This window comes from Durio zibethinus, chromosome 1 (assembly GCF_047325235.1).
Source record: "Durio zibethinus cultivar Kanyao isolate XHJ-2024 chromosome 1, ASM4732523v1, whole genome shotgun sequence".
NCBI classification, from domain to species: domain Eukaryota; kingdom Viridiplantae; phylum Streptophyta; class Magnoliopsida; order Malvales; family Malvaceae; genus Durio; species Durio zibethinus.
The window spans coordinates 33,879,285-33,902,211 of record NC_143162.1 but is presented as its reverse complement, the minus strand read 5'-3'; the positions used below and the strand labels follow the sequence as shown (position 1 = coordinate 33,902,211).

At 33.6% G+C, this 22,927-nt stretch overlaps 2 protein-coding genes, 1 non-coding gene and 1 pseudogene across 10 annotated transcripts; 1 reads left to right on the top strand and 3 right to left on the bottom strand.

The window, feature by feature from the left end:
* Positions 1-81: 81 nt before the first annotated feature.
* Positions 82-2,123, bottom strand: LOC111311310 (uncharacterized). The gene has a single exon (XM_022910684.2). The coding sequence runs from the start codon at positions 1,636-1,638 to the stop codon at positions 346-348; it is 1,293 nt and encodes a 430-aa protein (XP_022766419.2). The 5' UTR covers positions 1,639-2,123; the 3' UTR covers positions 82-345.
* A 471-nt stretch (positions 2,124-2,594) lies between these two features.
* Positions 2,595-2,676, bottom strand: TRNAS-GCU (transfer RNA serine (anticodon GCU)). The gene has a single exon. It is a non-coding gene; the product is annotated as a tRNA-Ser (tRNA).
* Positions 2,677-3,224: 548 nt separating this feature from the next.
* On the top strand, positions 3,225-4,432 carry LOC111311309 (mitochondrial uncoupling protein 5 pseudogene; annotated as a pseudogene). The gene has a single exon (XR_016345335.1). The product of XR_016345335.1 is annotated as a mitochondrial uncoupling protein 5 pseudogene (transcript).
* Positions 4,433-5,019: 587 nt separating this feature from the next.
* On the bottom strand, positions 5,020-19,487 carry LOC111312444 (rho GTPase-activating protein REN1-like). 7 transcript variants are annotated; one of them, XM_089766083.1, is made up of 27 exons: positions 19,330-19,487; positions 19,074-19,187; positions 18,863-18,904; positions 18,699-18,740; positions 18,537-18,581; positions 18,330-18,410; positions 17,788-17,824; positions 17,492-17,568; positions 16,240-16,310; positions 16,050-16,128; positions 14,519-14,663; positions 14,052-14,171; positions 13,615-13,692; positions 13,243-13,298; positions 13,076-13,145; positions 12,597-12,681; positions 11,220-11,463; positions 10,453-10,662; positions 9,522-9,842; positions 9,243-9,292; positions 8,744-8,804; positions 8,578-8,661; positions 7,765-7,878; positions 7,519-7,682; positions 7,173-7,224; positions 5,957-6,151; positions 5,020-5,736 (listed from the first exon to the last, which is right to left on the bottom strand). In XM_089766083.1, exons 2-27 carry the CDS (start codon positions 19,110-19,112, stop codon positions 5,521-5,523), a joined length of 2,778 nt encoding a protein of 925 aa, XP_089622209.1. In that variant the 5' UTR covers positions 19,113-19,187; positions 19,330-19,487; the 3' UTR covers positions 5,020-5,520. The 7 variants fall into 7 exon arrangements, with proteins under 7 accessions (XP_089622209.1, XP_089622220.1, XP_089622211.1 ...); XM_089766094.1 differs by having other exon boundaries at positions 5,962-6,151; XM_089766085.1 differs by having other exon boundaries at positions 5,957-6,148.
* Positions 19,488-22,927: the final 3,440 nt, after the last annotated feature.

Sequence of the window (22,927 nt, the reverse complement as noted above, 5' to 3'; positions counted from 1 at the left end):
GTGAAATATTTTTTTTAGGTTACTAGAAGATGAAATGATGCTTATTAAAGTAAATCAATTAAAAGAGGAGAATGTAACAAAACTATCAATAAATATTATAATGAATATAAATCAAAGGTTGTACATATGTTGGAATTTTGAAATGAAGATTTCCTGAAGAGAAGGATCAAACTTTGAAACTTCATCATGAAATTTAAAACCACACGCACACTCGGCAGTTACATCAAACAAACTTGAAATACAAAGAAAAAGCTACTTTATTTTTGGCTTGTTTTATGGTAACCTCTCCCTCTCACATTATAACACGTTTCTCTCTACTTGTTAAAATGATAAAATCTTACTCTGTCAACCCCACCATTGATGCACTGCAACACCTTCATCCCTTAGCTTCCCATACAAAGCCAAACATTCCCAATAAGCCCTTTTGCCCATGTTCTTCCTTCCACCATTTCCTTGAGGTTTGCATTCTAGGAATAGTTCATCTACCAACCTAATAGCCTTGCTCTTTACCATATCTTCAACCACTTCAGCCTCTGCCTTCATCACCACATACTCAGCCTCCTTCACATTCTTTATCAGCCAATCCGACATCCCAATCTCAGGTACAACATTTGGCACCTCCTTGGTTGAAGGCTCTTTGGTCACAGTCTCAATCTTGTACGTCTCAAATTTCAGATTCCTGGTTGGGTAATTCTTGGCAAACCAATCGGTGCCACTAACACCATCTTTCTCTGGCAAACCTACATCAATGAAAACCCGACGAGGATAGTTTTCAAGTGTGTCTCCCAATAAGTCTGGTAAGTACTTGGTTCTCTTTAAGTAAGTTTTTGATCTCCTCGAAGCTGCTCTTGGTGGTTCAAGAAGCACATCTTCCAGGTTCTTCAATGCTTCCTTCTTTGCTTCTGATGTGTAACCAAAAAGCCGCCTTTGGGTGCTAGAGATTGTTTTAGCATACCCAACTTTCTTCATGACCAAAACATTTGACCAGAATTTCCTGAAGTATACAATCTCGTAATTAGATGGCTTGTTGAATGAATAGGAGGACCTTCCGGTTCCACTCAGCTGAATAGCAACAATACCACCAACTTTGAGAGCGCGATCAATGAATTCTGAGGCTGCTCGGAAGTTTTGCGTGAAGGTAAAGTCAAAGGACTCGTTGGGAATTGAGCTTTGTCGTTCCAAATCCGTGACAGAACTGAATTCCATATCACTTTTCCTCGACAACAGAGAACTATGAATGGCCTCTTCATCATTATTGCTTAACATTAGTCCTTTGTCTCCCTGTTTCAGAATGCCTTCCTTGTTTAAATCATGAAAGAGCAATGGCAAGAGTTCCAGATTAATGGAATCAGTCGAGACTACTTTAGGCTCGGATGCATCAGCAGGGCGTGCAGATTCTTTATTGATAATAGATACTATTCCCGACCAAGGAAGTAACACAATGATCAAGGCCACAATCACCGTGAAGCGAGCGAGAAGCTTAAAAATCCTAGAATCAAGGACCTTGACGGATATCAAATGTGTATCAGCAGGCCAACTAAAGCCACCACCATAACGTAAAGGCTTGTGCTTGTTATGGCATTTGGTTTGGATTCCATCAATCATTTGGGCAGCCATTGATGGACTTGTTGATGACATGGGTCTTGTATGAGAAAGTAAATAAAAATTTTAAAGGAAGTTTGAATAGAAATAACAGATAAAAAGATCAGACCAAAGTTAAAAAAATAAAGATAATAGTAGGCGAGAGGGAGAGGAAAAAAAGCATTAGAGAGAGGCAAATTTAGCGAGTGCAAAATCGAGCAGCGGTGTGATTTCCACCTACAAGAGCCACACGGGTACTTTGCACTCTCGACCAAAGTAATAACAACTGCCTTCTCCGCTGAACCTCCATTTCTTGGCCTTGTCCCAGTTTCCCAATGGATTTGTATACACCAAATTCAATGATTTTAACGACACATTTTTAACAGTAACTTAACCATGCCCTTTTAAAGGAACATGCAGGCAAAGGGGGAGAAGAGAAAGAGCAAGAGATGTTTTCTTTTCTTTTGTTGTTCTTCTTCTGCTTCTTCTCTTTTCCCCTTTTCCTTGGATTTCGTGGGGGAAACCTCCTTTGTCTTGATAATGAGGTTGAGTAATGTGAGGTAGGAAAGAGGAATGTATAGGAAGGTTTTCAGTTTTCACCGTTATGGAAAATGGCAAAAATGGATGGTGTCACGAGAAATAAGTTAAGCCATTACTCTCACATCTATCTGTTTTTTTTTTTTTTTCCTTCTTTTAAAAAATTTCACTTAATTGGCATATAATACAGAGATTGAAGTAGGATTGATTTGTTACAACCAACGTGAGTTTGGGGTGTAAAAGGATTGGGTTTTCTTAATTTTCTTTTCCTTTTTTTTTTTTTTTTGGCATTGCTGAATAATTATGTAACAAGAATACTAATTATTGTCGTTTTCATTCTAATTTGAATTTGGCTTGGAAAATTGTTTAACCTGATGAACATTGGTCTTTTTGAACAGTGTTTTGCATTCAGGATCAAGGTTTTATAAGTCTTACGAAAAAGTTTTAGATTAGGGTAAAAGGAACGGAAAAGGCGACGTCGCCTGAGAGATTCGAACTCTCGCGGGGAAACCCCATGTACTTAGCAGGCACACGCCTTAACCACTCGGCCAAAGCGACTGCTGATATTTTAAGATTCCAAAAAATGATTTTAATTTAACATTAATTTGTGTTCTTTCTCTGCAATACTCCACGGCTTAATCTATTGATAACTTCAGTTGATTTCTTTTTTCCTAATTTTTTTATGTATAAAGTGTTGGTGCAAAAGAATAGGTTTTATTCTTTGCAATTTCACCATTCTTGTTTTCTACTTGTTGATTCATGCACATTAACTCCGCTTAGCTACCAGCAATGTTTATATTTTCCGTCACCACCATCCATTAACACCAGACCAAGGAGCAGTTAGGGTCTTAGGGGTTTTTTATTATTATTGTTTTTAATAACAAAGGGGCCTGGCTCAAACAGAACAAAAAAACACTAGAGAAGAACAAAAATGGGCATCTTGAGCCTAAAGCAAACTCAGGTAAGCAGATAAGTTCAGTAAACCAGGCTTGGCGAATATGATTTCAAGTTGGGTTAGCTCAATTCAAGGCCCATTATAGGCCCAATTTGCAGTTTCCAGTGCTACTATTAGAAAGCCCTACGCCTCTCTCTCACTCTTCAACGTTATGTGACCTATGTCTTTCAGCCATCTAACCAATGTGTTCAACCCCACTTCTGCTGTCTTAAAAAATAACAAGGCAGGGACTGAAGAAACAAGATCTCGGTAATCTTTACGTCCTAAGATTCCTTTGAAGCCGACATGGGTCTTAAGAGCTTTGTTGAAGGCGGTGTCGCTTCAGTCGTAGCAGGCTGTTCAACTCACCCTCTCGACCTTATCAAAGTCCGCATGCAACTCCAAGGCGAAACAACTACCTTCTCTCACCAGCTTCGCCCAGCTTTTGCTTTGTCTTCCTCTACGGCTAATACTTCCCTCCCTCTGTCTCTTCCTCCGCGTGTGGGTCCCATCTCTCTCGCCCTACGTATTGTTCACTCCGAAGGCCTCCCCGCTCTCTTCTCCGGCGTCTCCGCCACCGTCCTCCGTCAAGCCCTCTACTCTACCACCCGTATGGGCCTTTACGATATGTTCAAGCAAAGCTGGACTGACCCGGAGACCAAAACCATGCACTTGACGAAGAAAATCGCTGCTGGGCTCATCGCCGGAGGAATCGGAGCGGCGGTTGGGAACCCCGCTGACGTTGCAATGGTACGCATGCAAGCCGACGGAAGGCTCCCACAAGAGCAACGCCGGAATTACAAGAGCGTTTACGATGCCATTACACGGATTTCGAAACAAGAAGGCGTGGCTAGCCTGTGGCGGGGCTCATCCCTCACGGTGAACCGAGCGATGATCGTGACGGCTTCGCAGTTGGCAACGTACGATCAGATCAAGGAAGCAATATTAGAGAATGGGGTCATGGAAGATGGGATGAGGACACACGTGGTGGCGAGCTTCGCGGCGGGGGTTGTGGCGGCGGTCGCGTCGAACCCGGTGGATGTAATAAAGACGAGGATGATGAACATGAAGGTGGAAGTTGGTAAGCCCCCTCTTTATAATGGGGTGGGTGATTGTTTAATGAAGACGGTGAGAAGAGAAGGGTTTAAGGCTCTTTATAAAGGGTTTTTGCCGACGGTTTCAAGGCAAGGGCCGTTTACGGTGGTTTTGTTTGTGACGTTGGAGCAAGCTAGGAAGCTGCTTCAGGAATTTTGATTAATTGATTAAAGCTTCTTGATGATGATGATAAATTAGATTGGAAATGTTTGGCTTATTTGATAAATTGTGTTTTTGCTAAAATTTTCTGAATGATGGTTAAACAACTGTGCATTACGAAAATATATAAAAAAAAAAAAATTAATTAAGAGAGATATGCTTTAAAATTTTAAAATTTATATTTAGATTTAATGTATAAATAAGTAAACATAAAAGTTTTTAGTGTTTTATACATATTTGAGGATACGAATTTGAAACAAAAATTTTCCATATTTTATATATATTTAACACAACCAATACAATAATCTCCACCTCTGTGGGAAAGTTGTCTTAGTCGAGAGCTGGCCCTATTTATACCCATGAAAAAATTTTCTGGCTTTGGATCTTTAGCTTTCGCATTCAGCAAAGATATTTGAGTCTCTCAGCCTCAATTTTGCAGAAATTTAATGGTTGAAGCTGTAGCCAATTGGCCACACATCGAGATTCACTCATTACCAAGAGAATCGTGAAGATGAGAAACTGACCGAAAATGATGTGCATTGAGAAAGTATTTTATCAAATGGTGATTAATTCATCAGAAAGAACGACATAAAAGTGATGGATTCAGGTCAAAAGTTGAGACTTCACCTCTCCCTTGACTTAAGGCTCAATCTATAAGAGGCTCGATCCGAGGCTCGCCGTACGTCGGGCTCATATCAATATAAGCCCAGAAATCTTAAATTAAAAGTTGCATTAACCCATAGAAAACGAAAGCACGTAGTTGCTATACAATCCTACTTGGTTTCTCAGACAACAAACAATCAGTCACCTAAGATTTTAAATTATTCAGCTTACATCTAAGGACATACCGGTTGATATGTACATCTTGGATTAAAAGGATATCGGCCTCTCCTCTTTAGTGTGGGCATCAAAATCAGTCGCCTAGCATCCCTCTCTAGTAAACATTCCCCATACTCAAAGCACCGATATAAGCAATGTCGCATGCGGAAACAATGATCGAGAGATCATATAATAAGTCCTTGGGCTAGAAAGAGACTGAACTTCTAATCCTTGAGCTTTGTCTGAACTGCAGCACACCATGGCATTCAGATCATCGCCTGTCCTGAAAATAGGTTTATTGGTGTCCAATTGGTTCGGTTATCTGATTTCCTAATTTTTTTCGACTGTGGAACTGTTTGGCCTTCTTATCCAACCACTTTGTCTGGAATCCAGAGTTATTGGCTAATGTCTGGTCCTCTACCTTTTTCTGGGTTTTGAACAGATTGAATAGGTTCTGGTCCTTTGCCTTTACCTGGGCTTGGGACAGCTTGACTTGAACTACGGCCTTTCTCCATGCCTAGGATTTCATTTGCAATCTGGCTTCGCCGCTCCTTCAGAAAGTTGAGCCGAGTTGTTAGTTTTGACAGTGCTGACGATGTGGAATTGGCTCCCTGGACGACAGTTTTAGTTTTTCATGAAACACTAAAAATCGATGCCAATTATAACCAAATATGCATAGAAAGAAGTATGAGGGCAAGCTATCACAGAATGATAAAACAAATATGTTCACTAAGATGAAGAAAACGGTAATTTTATCTTGAATCAGAAACTTTGGATAACTGCATTACAGTTTGATACAATTGATGTCGTGTTAAATAGGATAAAACATACCTCACCCTTGGTAGCTGACTTCTTGGAATTACTTGAACCAAGGGGCTTCTGTGAAAATGTCTCTGTTGCAGTCATACGGTTGCTGTTATATACTGAATGATCTGACTGTTGATTTTGAAGTGGGTGTTTATTTGCTGAAGATGATTCTTGCTTCTTCCTTTTCTCACACCCTGCCTCGTCCAGATACTTGTCCTGCTGAATCAGAGTCTTAGTTCAGAGAATTCCATTTAAAACAAATTCCCACATAACGGGGAGCTGTGACTCCAGGTATAGGTCACAGCGGCCTAAGAGACTACATTACGACTATTCATTATCTTAAATATAGCACAAGCTTAAGTCTAAACTAGAAAGTTTAAAAAGGCAAGCCTCGAAGTATGAGGCATAATTTGATGATATCACTTGATAAACCAGTGTAAATGCATTGTCCTGAATAAGTTACCAACAGAAAACTTAAAGAAACATTTCATAGAAATGGTAGGAACAAGTGATGCAAAGCGATAATGATCTTATAGCTGCTAATTTGCATAGTAAAGGTCTTGTGACTAGCAGTAATGCTCCTCAACAAGTTCAAGTTCAGCTTATATTTAAAGCAAATGCTAAACATGCTAACCTCACCATTGAAAAATAACCAAAAATAAAAAGAGGAAGAGAGAAAGCGAGGAGAAAGTGCCATAATGTTTTTAAATCAAGCCAAGCTTGGAGAGCTAATGCTCAAATTACAGCTTTTCAGATCATCATTTCATGAAATAGTGTCTTTATAAATAAAAATCTCTGTTGCGTTAGAGTTCACAACTCAAAAAAGAAATGTATTACTATGAAGCAGAAGATAATATGAAATTCAGCCATAAAGTTCTTCATCAGGAAAAAAGAAAATTGATGAGATCCTTCAGAGCCTGTCTGATCAGGAATCTCCATACATCAATATACAACAACCATTTAGGTCTATGCACTGAAAGAGCAGTGGCTTAATAGCCATTTGATCATTCATTGGAATTTATCTTCAAATGACTTTCAGGAAAATTGAATCTGCTAACTGATACTATTTCCATACTAACAAATGCAAACACTTCAAAAATTCAAGAAATAGGTAGAGGTTTGGATTTCAAAGAAAATAAGCTGCAGTTATCAAAGTAAACAATAGGAACCAATTCCATTCAGTTTCTAGGAAATTAGACTACTTCAGGGCTCATGATGCCTCAAATAAATGTGAGTTTACCTTGCTTCCTGACCTTTCGAAAGCAGCTTCATTACCCTTTGGCTTATCCTTCCTGTATTAAGAGTAAAACAAACATGTACATAGATAAATCAAGTTCATAAAAGTGATGAGAATGGGGATAGATAAAAAAATATAAGTCAAATATAAATCTAAAGAGGATGAAGCATGAATTATTGGCAATTTAGCAGTTGCCAAACAACTCCATATGTATTTTACTTTAAACAATTTGAATCACTACAAGGATGACATGTATCCAACTCTCACAAAGAGACAAAGTAAAGAAATGTTTTGTAACAAATATCCAATAAAATATGACAGTGCGATAGAGAACCAACTGAAAGCTTACGTTTTTGCTTGATGATTTTGTAGATGTTGATTGCACAAATCATTCATGGAAAAAGAACTTCGCTCAAGCTGTTGATTAAGCTGCATCCCCAGATCATCAACCTTTTTGTTCAAATTGATTATGTCTACCTCTGCTTGAGCTATGTCCTTGAGATCTGCCTTTATCTTTATCATATTTACAAGTTAAAATTTGATGCAAAATAAATATTAGGTACGCTAGTTAAATCTAAGGTAGGCCATTGGCTACCTTTTCATCAATCGTAGCTGGGAAAAAAATGGGTCCTTGTGATGAGTTAAGTCCTGCTTCTAAAGCTGCCCTCTTATCTCTCTCCCTTTGCAACTCTTCCTCTAATCTTGCTACCTATAAGTACAACAAAGAGGAACGATCAAGACTGGGCCATTCCCATAAAACTGACACAGTATTGGAGATAAAAACCATTAGCTTTGTGCAGCTAACTAATGAATAACATATATATGCAAATACAAATGTTAAATTCCATACAATAACAAAAAAGGATTTTTTTTTTCATATTACAAATGTATGTTTCCAGCAAACATATAATTGTTCACTCTAGATGTATTTTTGTGCACTTTGTTAAAAAAAACCCTTGCCATCTACTTACTGCTGATATTCAACCCAAAACTCTTTCTGCTAGGGAAATGGAAAAAGTTGCTTACCATGCCAAAAAAAACAGTTAATAAGAACAACCAATTCCACAAGGATTTTATCTTATGAATAGGAGTTTTTACAGTAACAAAAAGGACCAAAATGAACAATGATGCACTTATATACTTCTCATCACCTAAATTTGGAATTGTTTTAGCTATGCCATTTGCAAAAGAATTGATATTGAAGAGGGAAGAAAGAAATGCATAAATAGATCTCTAACTAACTTTTAAAAATATTAAGCGAATATGTTGCCTTTAATAAATTGTTTTCTTTTTTCAACATTACAATATGCATCTCTGTTGCTATAGATACATGACCTAACATAATGCATTAACAGAAATGACAGTAGAAAAAGAAATGAAAAAAAAATAAAAATCTGACAAAACATACATCTTTCTCAAGAGCTAGACGACGCCCATACAATGTCTTCTTTCGTTTTTCCAAGCTAGCTTCAAGAATGGCATTACCTTCAATCTATATTAGAAAGATAAATTGTTATGAAAAGTCTCCAAACAAGTTGAGATAACAATCATTAGAAAGGTGGATTTAGCATAACCTCTTCAGTGAGTCTCTTTTGCAAGTCAGAGTTTTCAGCCTCAAGTGTCTCAAGTTCAGCCCTAAAATTGGGTCAAAATTAGGTAAGTAGAAAAGAAAATAGAGCTATTATCAATAATATAGAAAGGTCTGACTCTATATTATTTTTGCTTTGTCCATTTTGGCTTCAAAACATATGTTTCCTTCATCCTAAGCGTGAAAGAAGACTTTAAAAGGTGCTTGTAACTAAAATTGGGTCAAAATTAGGTAAGTAAAAAAGAAAATAGAGTTATTATCAATAATATAGAAAGGTCTGACTCTATATTGTTTTTGCTTTTTCCCTTTTGGCTTCAAAAATTATGTTTCCTTCATCCTAAGCATGGAAGAAGACTTTAAAAGGTTCTTGGACCTTCTAGTGGGCATTGGGTCACTCTAGGCTATATGCAAGAATAACCAGGAAAACTAGTAGCAGGCAAATTTATACAAAGTTTCTTTATACAGATCAAGGGAACATCACTTACTCTTCTTCACATGGAAAATCAATGGATTCCATAGAAAGGTTCTTCCTTGCCTGGAAAGCAAACCAGATAAATTAAATAATTAGTTACTACAAGATTATAAAACACAGACCAACTTGAGCAATTGTAAGTTAATGATATAACCTAACTTGCTACAGCTAGAATGCATTCTTTGAAATACTTATTAGCTAAGATAGAAAGCACTGGCCGAAAAAAGGGAGAAAGTTAAATGAACTAGGCCAAAAGCAGAACGCATTATAAATGCAGAAAACAAACACTTACAGCAGTACGTCCCCAAACAGTGGGTCGCCTAACGTTGTGGCCAGGTCCATTTCCAATAAATGTAGATTTTGGGACGCATGACATTTGATTGTGATGAGTTAACTCATCCTCCAACTTGGTTACTCCTTGAACACCTTTTGACAGCTCAGCAACCTTATTGGTCTCTATTGCTGAACTATTGCTACTCTGATTATCCTCACTCCTTTCTGAATCATCATTTTCAGACAGTGAAGAGTGAAGTGAACTTGACAACTTCTTGGTGGCTTTTAAATTATCAACAGCTTCAGAGGACTCAGAACCTGAGCTCAAATAATCAGAATCCTGCAATTTTATTTTCAGTTCATGTTAAGTGTACATCATCTTTTTATTACTAATTTATTTCTCTTTATGCCTTTTTAAGTTAAACAAAAACAATATTCAAAATTGAAATTCAGGGACCACAGAATGTAACAGCATATGGCTACATGAAAACAAGCTGCCATTTACCAATAAAAAATACAAAGCAGAAGAAACAATGAGTCCACTAAGGGAAAGAGTGAGAAAAATATATACATCTGATTCTGATATATGATGCTGCAAAGTTAATTTAGAATACATTTTGCTCAGCAGTAAGTCAAGTTCATATTAGGAGCATAAATTCTAAGGGGAAAGCAAACAATGACATGGAGACAATAGAAACCTTGAGTAGCCATATGGTGACAAAGGGAGCAGATATACAAGCTACAACATCATTAACAAGATGTAGAATGAGCAAATAAATCTGGTAACCTACGAGCTTAGTTTATTTTATGTATTAAAGAGAGGTAAATGAAATTTGGAGAAGAGTTTAACTGCTCCAAAATTTGTATAAGCTTGTTACTGCCGTTATTTTAAAGTTTATGAACAAAATATGAAAATGTAAATGACAATGTAAGAAAGTAGAGGAACAAGCCTTATCATCATGTAGACCATTGTTCACAGAGTGACCACTATAGCTGCCTGTTCCACTTGCCACATAGTCATCATCATTGGATGCATCAGACCCTCGTGTTGCATCATCACATTCATCATCTTCATAGGACTCATCATCATCAGTTGCCTCTTCACTTTCACTTCCACTCTCTTCCGTGTCAGAGTATAAATCAGGGGAAACAGAACCTTCCTGCGAACAAAATGCTGAGCTCATAATCGCAATGTAAAAACCAAATCCAAAAAAGTAATAAAAATTGGAATAAGGAAAAATAACAGCCAATCTCTTATCTTTTTTATGTTTTTAAGAATATTAAAATTATAGAAGACATAAATATTCAATTAGCTCCGCAATGATGGCTCCCACATTTATTTTCTTGCATTGTAAGGAAGGAATGTAAGGTAATTGCTGCATAAATAAGGACAAGAACACAGTGCAGACAGTTCTATGAGAGGATATAATGACTCAGCTTAACTGTATTCAAATTCCACCATTAGACAGTCATAATCTAGTCACTTTAGATTCTGTACCAATAATAGCACATACACACCGTGACAACACAAACGATTTTTGACTTAATGATCATGTTTGCTCAAAAGGAACAAATAGAAAATAAAACGTATTGACTGTGAACTAAAGATAAAGCCTTACAGCTCATAATTTTATGGGGTACATACTTGTCTATACATTGACTACAGAAAGCCATATCAGAAGCAGTTGTGAAAAAGAAGAGAATGATTACATCTTACCCCAAATATTTTATCATATTCCTCCAATAACGTTATAACAATGGCTTGAGCATGATTGGCTGCAGCAGCTGCTTGCAGCAGTTGAATTGAACCATCACCACCCACATCAAAATCATTTTCAATCTCACAGTCACCAGCTAGAAGGGGGCGGAGAAGCAAGGGTGCCATGCATGCCGCCACAGCTGAAGAGCTCATCAGATTTTCAGTTTTATTAGAAGCCACAGTTTGCATCATCATTAGAATTCTGAAAGAAAGGAACAAGAAAAGATAATTAAGGATAAAGGTAAGTAGAAGCCAAGATGGCAAAGAATGAGGGTGATATTTTAATTGTGGAAGGAAGATCAAATCCCAATTTTTTTCCAAAATGCCAGTGGTGATGAGAAAAGATTCTGAAGGCATTTCACTCACAATATTTCAACAATAATCAACATAGTGCTGAAAACTAATAGAAAATTAAGAGATTTATTCTTGCTTTTTGAGTGAACAATGTTACACCATTCAACAAGTTCTGGTGTGCTAGGATTATTCATTGTAGTTTATATAGTTATGTCTTCTACAAGATATGACTTCCAATTTGCAATATTACAAGATATTACTCACCCATTTTGCAAGGAGCAACACATATATCAGAAGGTTTGCTCAACCTAAAACTTGTTATAGCAACAAGAATCTGTGGTTAATCAACAAGTTTGGCTGAAGATTATCATGGACCCAAACAAATCACATAAAAATTTTCTCAAGAAAATATGAATTGCAATTACAATGAAAAGAAAAGAAGAATTTGAACCCCCCACCCCCTTTCCAAGACAAATCAAGAATTGTAACTGAATGTCAAGAAATCCAAAAAGAAACAATGTAAATGTAACTGACTTATGACTTTCGAAATGAATCCAGTTAACCAAATGCCAACAAAGAAAAATTATTGCTAATATCTATCTATACTCAGTACAGAATTGCCTTAATAGGTGTGAAACTTCTGTAAAGACAACAACCCTTTTTGACATTTATTTTCACAACACTTGTCATTCTATATGTATTTTCAATTATGAGTTATTTTTAATGTGGTTTTGTAATTTTATACATGCATGGACTGTTTAATAGTACCTGATCTTTGTAATTCTTTTGCTTATATTTTGATAAAAAAAATAATAATTGTATTGTAGGAAAGACAAAATTAATTGCATAATTTTAAACAACAGCAGCATATCTACATTCTTCACATATCATTTAAATCCACAATAAAAAATACTCTTATATTAACCACCATATGGAATAACAGCTCTTTTTTTAATATATCCATAATGCTCAGGAAATAAACCTATACTAAGAAATGCGTAGTACTTAAAAGGGACAAGACTGAATTGATGAATCAACTACCTCTGTAATAAGCGACGGTTTGGCTCAGGAAACGTCTCCAATACTGCCATACGCATAGCATTGACTCTAGCACCGCGCTCAGTTCCTAATTATTTTATGATGTCCAATAACATAATAACAACAGAAGCAAATCTTAAAAAATCATAAAGATAAGTAAATCATCCAAAGTGAAATGATGGTGCTCAAAGATATTCAACTGGACAATTTCCACTACATCCCTTTGGAAGCCAACCAATTGAGCATACAAGAACTTCACCCGATGGTTGCTTAAAACAAGAATCCAGCACATGAAATTCCTACTTTTTCTTTAGAGTAATGAATAATAAACAGCATATTTAACTCCAATAGGGATTATCCAACACATACTTCCCTTTAAAATTAGAGGCATCAAGAATTCAGTTGCAGTGAAGCAAATTATGAACTCAATTTATTAGTGGGTAAGATAGCAAAAACAAAAAACACTTCAATGAAAGACTTACGGCATGCTTCTAGTAGCGCATTGCAGCATGATGCAGGGACAGGAGATGATGGCAACTCCCGAATGACATACTGGAAAATGGCACAAAAGAAATTAAAAAACGAAGTACCAGGATTACTATACGCTGCAACTTAAATGAAAGAATCTTGTGGAAACTAAAAGGAATACCTTGACACAATCAGCAATAACATGTGGATCCTCCTCAGGAGAAAACTCACTTTTTCCTGCACAAAAAAGCATGATCCAAAAGAGTTAGAAGAAGGCTGAACACAAAGTATTTTTATGTAGAACTACAAGATTATAAAGTAGCTTTGGCTTCTTGCTCTATTCTATTCAACAAGCAAAGAATCTTCCTTACAAGAATATCAATTCAAATTTAAAGTTACCCTTGATAGAATTGTCTACAGCCAAACATTAAATATTGAATGTGTAAATTCAAAGAAATTGTAAGAAGCGAACACAACCTCCTGTAGCTGTGATCAATGTAAAAAATAAAACCAGAATATAGAATAAAGTCTAGGACAGAGTGTCCAAACAAACCCTGTTCATATTCCCGAATTCGGCGCTTAACATCTTCTACATCTGCAGCTTGTCGTAGGATCCCTTCTACTTTGATTCCTATTAAATTATTTTAACATGATCAAAAGTAGCTTAAAGAATATGAATAACAGTTCTGTGCCATATGACTTAAACCACTGAACAGTAACATCATAGCCACAGCCTCTAAGGCAACTAAAATTGTAAACAATGAGGAAAATTCTTGAAACAAAGATAAAGAAAATTTTAGACACATGCAGTGGTGCAGGAAGATTGTCTGGAATACGGGTATTACTCAAGAAAGGTAAATGAATAAGAACACACATGCACATATATTCACTAGATTACATAGGCATTAGACAGTTACCCGGTATATGGAATTAGAACTTTAGCATACTACTTAAATGATATTGCAACAATTAATGCAGAAGAAAACTTACCATGCTCTTCTACAAATCTTAGGGCCTTCTCCAAAAATGTTGGAGCTCCGTCAACATCTTCTAGTGCAAGTAAAATTGGTCTGCCTACAACTGTAGATCTCACGGGCTGTTTATCATTTACTGAGAAAGAGAAAGAAGAGCATCCGTATATGAGAGGAAAAATAAATCAAAGCAGCCAACCAAATTAGAAACTTGGTACATTCAAGAAACAACTTGACAGGCTTGGAAAAAAACATAACAGAGTGAACAAAGGAGGGCACGGTGAAACAAAAATAGGAGGAACTGACAACTAAGGTTCCCAATTGTAACATTTTTTAATTTTTCTGATTTTGTTACATTGTACAAAAGAACTTATAGATCATGCATTATTTCTGGAGTTTAAATTAGGAGTCTAGATACGAACGAAGCCCCAGCACATATACTAGGATAAAGTTACACAAAACTCAAAAAACATGGCTCAACCTTACCTGGTTCCTTAGAACATTCGACCGCATCTCCTTGATCATTCCCGAAGACGCCATTTTGTCCCATCACATGAGCAGAACATGGTGCTTGTGACAAAGCATTTTCAAGTGCAGCCTTCCACTCATACAAATCCTCCAAAGTTTCAGCCTGGCTCACCAACAAAAAAATATCATAATGTCATCTGATTTTCGCAACATCTCATTGTTTTTCCATTTGATTAAGCATCAAATTCTCCCATAACATCAGATTGACACATAATTAGTGCTTTTTTTTCTGCATTTCTGCCTTCAAAACCAGTGATGTGGCCAAAAAAGTTCTTAATAATAGATTTCACAGGATAAAAGAATGCTATTAGCAGCGTATAGAATGACCGACTTGAATAAAACTTCTATAGATGAAATTTTCATGTTCAGGGCATTCTGGCAACCCACAGGTGTCGGTAGCTCAATAACAGGGTCTTCAGCTTTTCATTAAAGCTCAATCTTGGATATATTCATTTAGTCATCTTTAGATATGAGGAAGATCTTTTACTGTTTTGGTAGAATCTTGATATTTAATGCAGTTCAGACAGAAAGTTCTCAACTATTTATCAAGTTAAGGGACATAAACTAAGGAGAAATTTGATATTTTTGTAAGATTATTATGGTAATGTAATCTATGAGGTGATTTTATTACCAAAATGATTTTATCACTTCTAATTTGAAATCATTTTATTTGATTAATAATCATTATATCTTAAGAATTAAAGATCAATGTATTTGATATTACTAAAAATCAAACATTATTTTGTTTAAAAGTATAAAAATAACCATACATATTGTAATAATTACACAAACTAATAATTTTAATATTAAATAAAGATAATAGTTTGTGAAATATTAGTAATATTTTATTTATTTTATAATAAAAGATAATTAAATCATTAAATTAATAATTATATTTATTGATAGGTAAATTAATTTTTTTAATATAAATTATGTAAAAAATATTTGAATTAAAAAATAAATATAATATATTAAATTTATAATAAAATAAAAAAAATAAATTATATAAAATGTTTAAAAAATAAAAAAATACAAATTATTTTTAAATTTGTTATAATAAATATTAATTTGAAAATATAAAAAATTATAATATAAAATAATTACAATTTTAAGAGAAAATAAATTTTTAATTCATATATTAAATGAATAATATTGATTACTGTTAATTTTATATCACTTCATCTTGGTAATAAAAGATTTTTCATCCATTTGTATGGAAATTAGGTTACCTTTCAAAACAATGATATGATCACTTGCCATGATCTAAGATCACCACTCATAAAATCACCTAGTGCTTTTTAAATACAGTGATTTAATTACTATATATAGATCACCGTGATTTTTGGAATGATCACTCAATACCAAATACTATCTAAGAGTCATAAATCTGAAAACTTACTCAACTAAACAGCTTAGAAAAATTGTGATCCAAAACAGTAAAAAGAGGTAATCAGAGGAGAACTTATAGATGGAGAATGGGAGGAAGCACCTTGAGTGTGAAGGTTCGTCCATCGCGGCCATCTTGAAAAAGTACAGTTATGAGTTTTTTATCAGCTTTGACAACCACGCTAGAATTTTTGAATGGTACCACGGCTTAGTAAAGGCTTCCAACTTTCATGATATGTGCAACTTAAACAAGAGATCAAGAATTAATAATCTATTCAAAAAAGCAAGCCAACCTGCCTGAATTGTTGAGATCAATACCGCCAAGAGTTAAATTCACTTCATTCCCCTTCTGAGAAACGGCATTCTGATATGTAAAACAACAGTAATTAATCTTCTATAACCACAATTATACAAAATGCAGTAAGAGAAAAAAAAATGAGCTAGTGCATGGAATGTGGAAGGAAGAGAACAAGATATGATAAGGATAATAATAACATCAAACCAATAAATATCAGCCCATCTAAATTTTTTACTTTTGCCTCAGAGACTGCATACTGGAGTTACCCCAATATTCAAACCAAAGTCCTTTCCTCAAGTTAAATCATTTTTCTATATTATTCTTCGAGATGAAGCTCTCGAACATCACACCCTGTAGAAGAGGACCCATATGTGTTATAGTGCATCTAAGTAAAGTTTAACCCAGTTATAAATCGGAAGAACCTATCTAATGAATTTCCGTCTTTCATTTTTAGGGTCACTCTGCTGGAGAACCAAAGAAGAATTGCTGAATAAATATACCAAACGGTAGTACAATAGTTATAAAATTAATAAGTGTTTAGTAACAACAATTTCTAAAATGGGCAGCCGTGCGTAAAGCTCCCGTCCGGAAAAGGGTCGAACCCTTTAGGTCTAATGTACACAATATTGTTTTGCATTTTCACAAAACGCTGTTTCTGTGATTCAAACCCATAACCTCCAAATCACATGACAACAACTTTACCGTTGCACTAAGACTCCCCTCCTTGGCAACAACAATTTCTACTATACTAAAAATGTACACCCGTACAAATTGCTAAGTGGTCCCTCTAGATTAGATTCATTTCTCCTTGATAAGTAAATTTCATGAATTTAGAGCCGCACTAATGACTTAATATTTAGGTCATGTTTCCCAATTTCCTGACGCTTAATGTAGCATGACAATTCCCTGATATTCTTATTTAGTCTATCCAAAGACAACTAAAACTGTAAAACCAATGAAAAGACCTGCTGCGTGATAGACACAAAAGTTTCATTTTCATTCATCTTTTTGACTGAAAGAGAGTTAGTGCACATAAAAGGTTATCATATCAAATTAGCATCACCCCTGACCATGCGGATCTTAAAATCTAGTAAGTCAGAAAAACAGCACCACATCGTTTGACCTCGTATCACTTTAATGTATCTTTATGATCATTCAGTTGTTCAGGAACAGAGGTGTATAAAACGGATAAACAAGCACATACATCCATATTGAGACTGACAATCTGCCAAATTGCAAGTACTTACAGGATCGCTTCTGAAGAAAACCAGCGAAGTATGTGTCAAAATAAACCACCTTTTCTTCCATGATGTCCATCCAATTCCTTCAAACAAAGAAAAATAGGGGGAAAAAGGGGATAAAAATAACCCGGAGGAATCCAAGCATTATCCTGGGACTATGATTTTTAAACATAAGCCTCATAATGCATATTTTTCTAGTAAAATGTAAGCGGAGGATGTGCTTCACAAAACATAAGGTGAAAGGCAAATGAGTAACTGAATTAAATTGCAAAGGGTAATAAAACCAAATAAAGTAAACAAACCTTTGGACGATAAAAAAAGTGACCCGCTCTTTAAAACCTGCAAGAAAGTTTTCAACCTTAAAATGCTCTAACATTCACAACTTTGTAAATTGCATGCTTATGAACAGGGAATGCAAGATAATGTAAGCAATGATCTCAAGATGGTAAAATCTAGCAATGGACTTAAAATACAGAACAGAATTCATTCTCTTGCATCGAAATTTGTCATGGTCACTTAAGAGTCTAGGATTAAACTTAATATGGTTGGTAACAACTAACAACTACAATATGCTTGATAATATCAAAAGAGAATAACTGCTATGTAGGCAATCTTTCCATGAAATGGCTCAAAACTTTTAGTTGAAATCCCAAGCACTTAAGATGTAGACAAGTAGTAGACACAGATGATTGCAAACACGTACTCGATGATTATAAAGATGACTGCAGGGTAACTTAGGGAATGAATGGTCACGTGCAATTTTTAACCAACAATTCAAATTCAGAATAGTAAATAACAATTTGTGGGGGAGACTGGAGAGAGAGAGAGAGAGAGAACAGTTTACCGAGTTGCCAGTTCGAGAATGCAGATGATCCGGTGGACCTGGTGGTGGAGCGGGTGGACCTGGAGCAGCAGCTGCTTCTCCCTTTAGAGAAAACAAAATGGTTTCCTTTAAAAATCAGAATTTAGGTTTTCTTTTCCCTGATGGTTCAAATGCTTTCCTTAAAAATTAAAAAAAAAGAATCAGAAAAGAAAAAAGATTGATCTACACCTGATGTCCTTGAGGGGGCTCTTCCTTTTTGGAAGCCATCCTCTGCTAACAAAATTACAGCGCAAACAAATCAGAAACAAAACAGAAATAATTTTCAGTTCAAAATTTCCATGAAAACTATGATGTAAACAAAAAAGAAAGGTTAAACGAAAAATAACGTACATGTTGTGCTTGAGATGGTTCTTCCTTTTTGCTAGGCATTTTCTGATAAAAACAAAAAATCTCCATTAAATCGCAATGTAGTTTTTCCTTTTTTCTATTTTTTGAACATCACAAATCTTCTGAAAACGAACAGAAAAAAAAAAAAAAAAGAAACTGATCAAAACCTGTTGTGTTTGAGACGGCTCTTCCTTTTTGCTAGGCATTTTCTGATCACAAAATAAAAAAATTAACGTAAAATCTCCCTCAGAAACACAAAATATGGTTCTCTCTTTTTTTTTTTTCTTGTGAACATCAAAGCCTTTATAAACAAACTAGAAAATTAACAAAAGAAAAAGGAAAAAAATAAAGCAAACAAAAACAATCAAAATTCAAAACCTGTTGTGTCTGAGATGGTTCATCCTTTTTTGTAGCCATAATCCTCTGTTCACTCAGAATCAGAAAAATCACATCCAAACAGATCACAATTTTCAAAGAATCCTCTGCACCAACCTGCAAGCATCAATAATGCCGTTCATTCAAAACATATAAACAAGAAAAAACAATTACAAAACTCAAACTTAAAACAAAATAACACCAAAATTTCAAAAAAAAAAGTCAAAGCAAAAAAACTTTCACTGAATTTGAAACGTACTTGGTGGAAAACCAGTAAAAGGAAAATGTAGAAGAAAAGAAAAAGGAGATAAAGCAAGAAGCGTAAAGGTGAGAACAGAGAGATTTTTTTTTTTTTTCTTTTCTTTCTTTGTTTGTGCAAGAGTGTTTTGGCTCGGAATTTTTGCTCAACGGAAACCTGTTTGGTCAAACAAAGGAAAAGCCTAAAAGAGCTCCCTCCGAAACAGAAGGAAGGCGTTGTACACGTCACCCCTATTCTTTGGCTCTTTCTTTTTTTCTTCTTCCGGAAATAATTGTGTTTGGAGGGAAATGGCACTGGCGGTAATTTTCCCCTTTTTTCACTGTTTTTTATTTTTGCCCGTGAATTCACAGGTTGGGCCCACAGCCAGAGGCCCAGCTGATTTACGGAAATGATCACGGTTGCTCGGTTGCTCTGATCTCTTGTGGGGTCCATTGCAACCGTTAAAAACAAAAAGTACAACCCGAATTATGGGGCAAGAAATATCAGAGCATTATTGACTTAGCTCTAAAGTTGAGCATTATATATTTATATTTATATATACATGCTTTTGAAAAAATCTTACATGTTACTACATTTCTTTTCATTCAAAAAATAATATATTTTATTATTTAAGTCAGATGCTTTATATACTTCAAAAAAAAGTCATATGCTTTATATTTTTATTATTTTCTACTGTCTCAGTGAAATTTTACAAAAATATAATTGTTTATAAATTTGTTAAAGTTAATATAAATAAATTTATTAATAAAACATAATTTAATAAAAAAAAGTGTTCAATGAGCTACGTGTTTTAGACTTGGGAAGGACTTGCTAGCATTTTCCTTTATCCTCGAACATCCAAAATTCCTACTACATGTGTCTATGGGTAAGATCATATTTTATTCAGGTTGAGATTAGGCATGGTTTTAATATTCAACATTATACATATTTGTCAAAGTTTAGTTTAGTCTGATAATTCAAACATCAAATTTTATTTAAGTGCAATTAAATTTATCAATGATATTGTCCGAGTTTTCATATCAAATCTGTCCAATTTTTTTTTTTTTTTACATTTAAAATACGTTATTTTTTATTTATCCTTTAGTAATTTTGTTTTTTTCTTTGATTAAGTTTTAAAATATACTAAGCATATTTTTTAAAAATTTGTACACTAATATTATATATATTTAACTTGTATATAATATAAATTACATAATATAAATATAAAAATAATATATATTATAATTAAAAATGAATTGAGTTGGGTCAAACTCAAGTATTGAAAGCTACAGTCAAAATCCAACCCATTTTTCAAGCAGATCTTATTCTTTTGCATAAATCCATTTGATGGATTTAATATTTTTGTCTAATACCTCTTAAGCTTTCAGATTTTGAAAGATATCTCCATTTTTTGATAGATCTATCTTATATGTGTCTGGTAGTTTATAATTTTACAAAAAAAAAAAAAAAAAAACTCCGCTTTATTAATTAATTATTACTCAATGGAAATAAAACGAAAAGAAGAGAATTATTGTCAAAGGAAAATGACAAGTAAAGAAAGAAAAAAAAGTTTTCCACCTCCATTTTTTGCGTAAAAGATGGAAGATAATCGGAGAAAGAAGAAATAATAACGGGTCTTCAATTTTTTGATTTAGCAATTAAAGAGCTTTTAAAAACCCATATTGGTTCCATTCTCTCTCTCTCTCTCTCTCTATATATATATATATATATATATTAATAAATTATTGATTTAATTTATTAAAATTCATATTTTTTTAATGAAAATACATTGAATTCGAGTTTTATTGCTAGTCATTTATTGAAATCATATCGAATATATAATTTGTAATCATTTATCTCAAACTGTTAAATACGACACATATTATCATGATCTAAAAGATTGAATAATCTGTCTCGAATTTTTTTTATAAAAAAATATATACATATATATGAGGTGTAATTTAAGCTATGTGACAATATTTTGGTGAAATTCACTAAAGTATAATTAATGAAGTTTCAAACTAAAAGTAACTAAATAAAAACTAATGTTGGAGTTAATGAAGTTTCAAACTCAACTTTTTATGATTTTATTGGTTTTGATTTTTAATTTTGTGTAAAACACATAAAAAAAAAAAACTAAGATATTATTTCGCAAACTAATAGTTTTCAATTCAAATTTTTAGTTTTATTGTAATTCATGCTCATAGTTTTTTTTTTTATTTAAGTTTGTAAAAAATTGAATTGTAATAATTAAAACTAAAAAATTAATATTATATTATTTTTGTCCCTTATTGATTATCCATTAAAAATTTACACAAATTTTAATAAAAAAATTTAAGTTTATTTCTAATATTTTTATTTATTTTCAGTAAAGATAAAATTTTGACATTTGGTGTCAAGGCAAAAATTTTTTGCAAAGCTTTAAGCTCATCACCAAACTAATAAAAATCATCGTTTGCAAAGTTTGCTTATTGTCATTTTCTATGGCAACTATAACCTCTGTTTTAGAATAAAAAACCATTAAAAATTAAAAAATATTAACTGTTTTTCATTTTTTCCATAACACAAAAAAACCCAATAACATTTACATCAAATCTCATGATACTAATTTTGAATTTATTGCCATTTGCGCAAAGTCTTACTCAAGTTTCGGGAAATAAAAAGGAAAGCCTGAGAATAAGAATAAAGTGAAACAAGGAAAAAATACGGTGAAAATGTTTAATTTTAACACTGTTTAATTTTATTAGATTTTTTGTAATAATATTAAAAATTAGGATAAATTTGAAAATTTAAGTTTTTTTATTTTTTATTTTTTATAATGGACAAATAAATTGATACTTCCTAAAAGAATATAAAAAAAAAAAAAAGAGGGATGGAGGGAGTGTCGATAATGAACAGATCACATGATCACTAACATTACTATAATTTTGATTAAATAATAGTTATACAATTTAAATATTTCATCAAACTCCATTTACATTTTTTTTATCATGTAAAAAAAGTTTGTAGTAATGAAATTATTGGAACGACACATTTCACAACTTATTTTTTTCGTCTATTTCTTTTGTTGAACATATTTTGCAGCATTATTCGTAATCAAAACAGACTTTTTTTTTTTTTTTTTTACTTATTTTATCACGAGTTTTCTCGTTATTTTATCATTTTTAATGCAAGAAAAAAGTTGACCTTAAAATTTGTTGATTCCGTGAGTTGCGGTGGATACAAAATAAGGAAATAAATGTAAACAAGTGGTTTTAAAGTGTGTTGTATTGTTGTAAATGTTATTCCTTTAATTTATTTTGCCATCAACAATTATGATATGCACGTCTGAGTTAAATAGAATAGTTTTAAAATATAATAAAATTTCATACAATAACATTTTTTTTTTAAATTAAATCATTAAATATTTTTCATAATATATATTTTTAATCACAAACGAAATATTTGAATTTCACTTAATTGGATATCATTTTTTTGTAAAATTAGATATATCAACATTTGATCATATGTTAAATTAAAAAAAAAAATCAAATGCATAATTACTCTTAATGATTCTCAAAGTATTTTTTTTACAGCATATATAAAAAGTAAAATTAATATTATTTCAAATATGTTAACT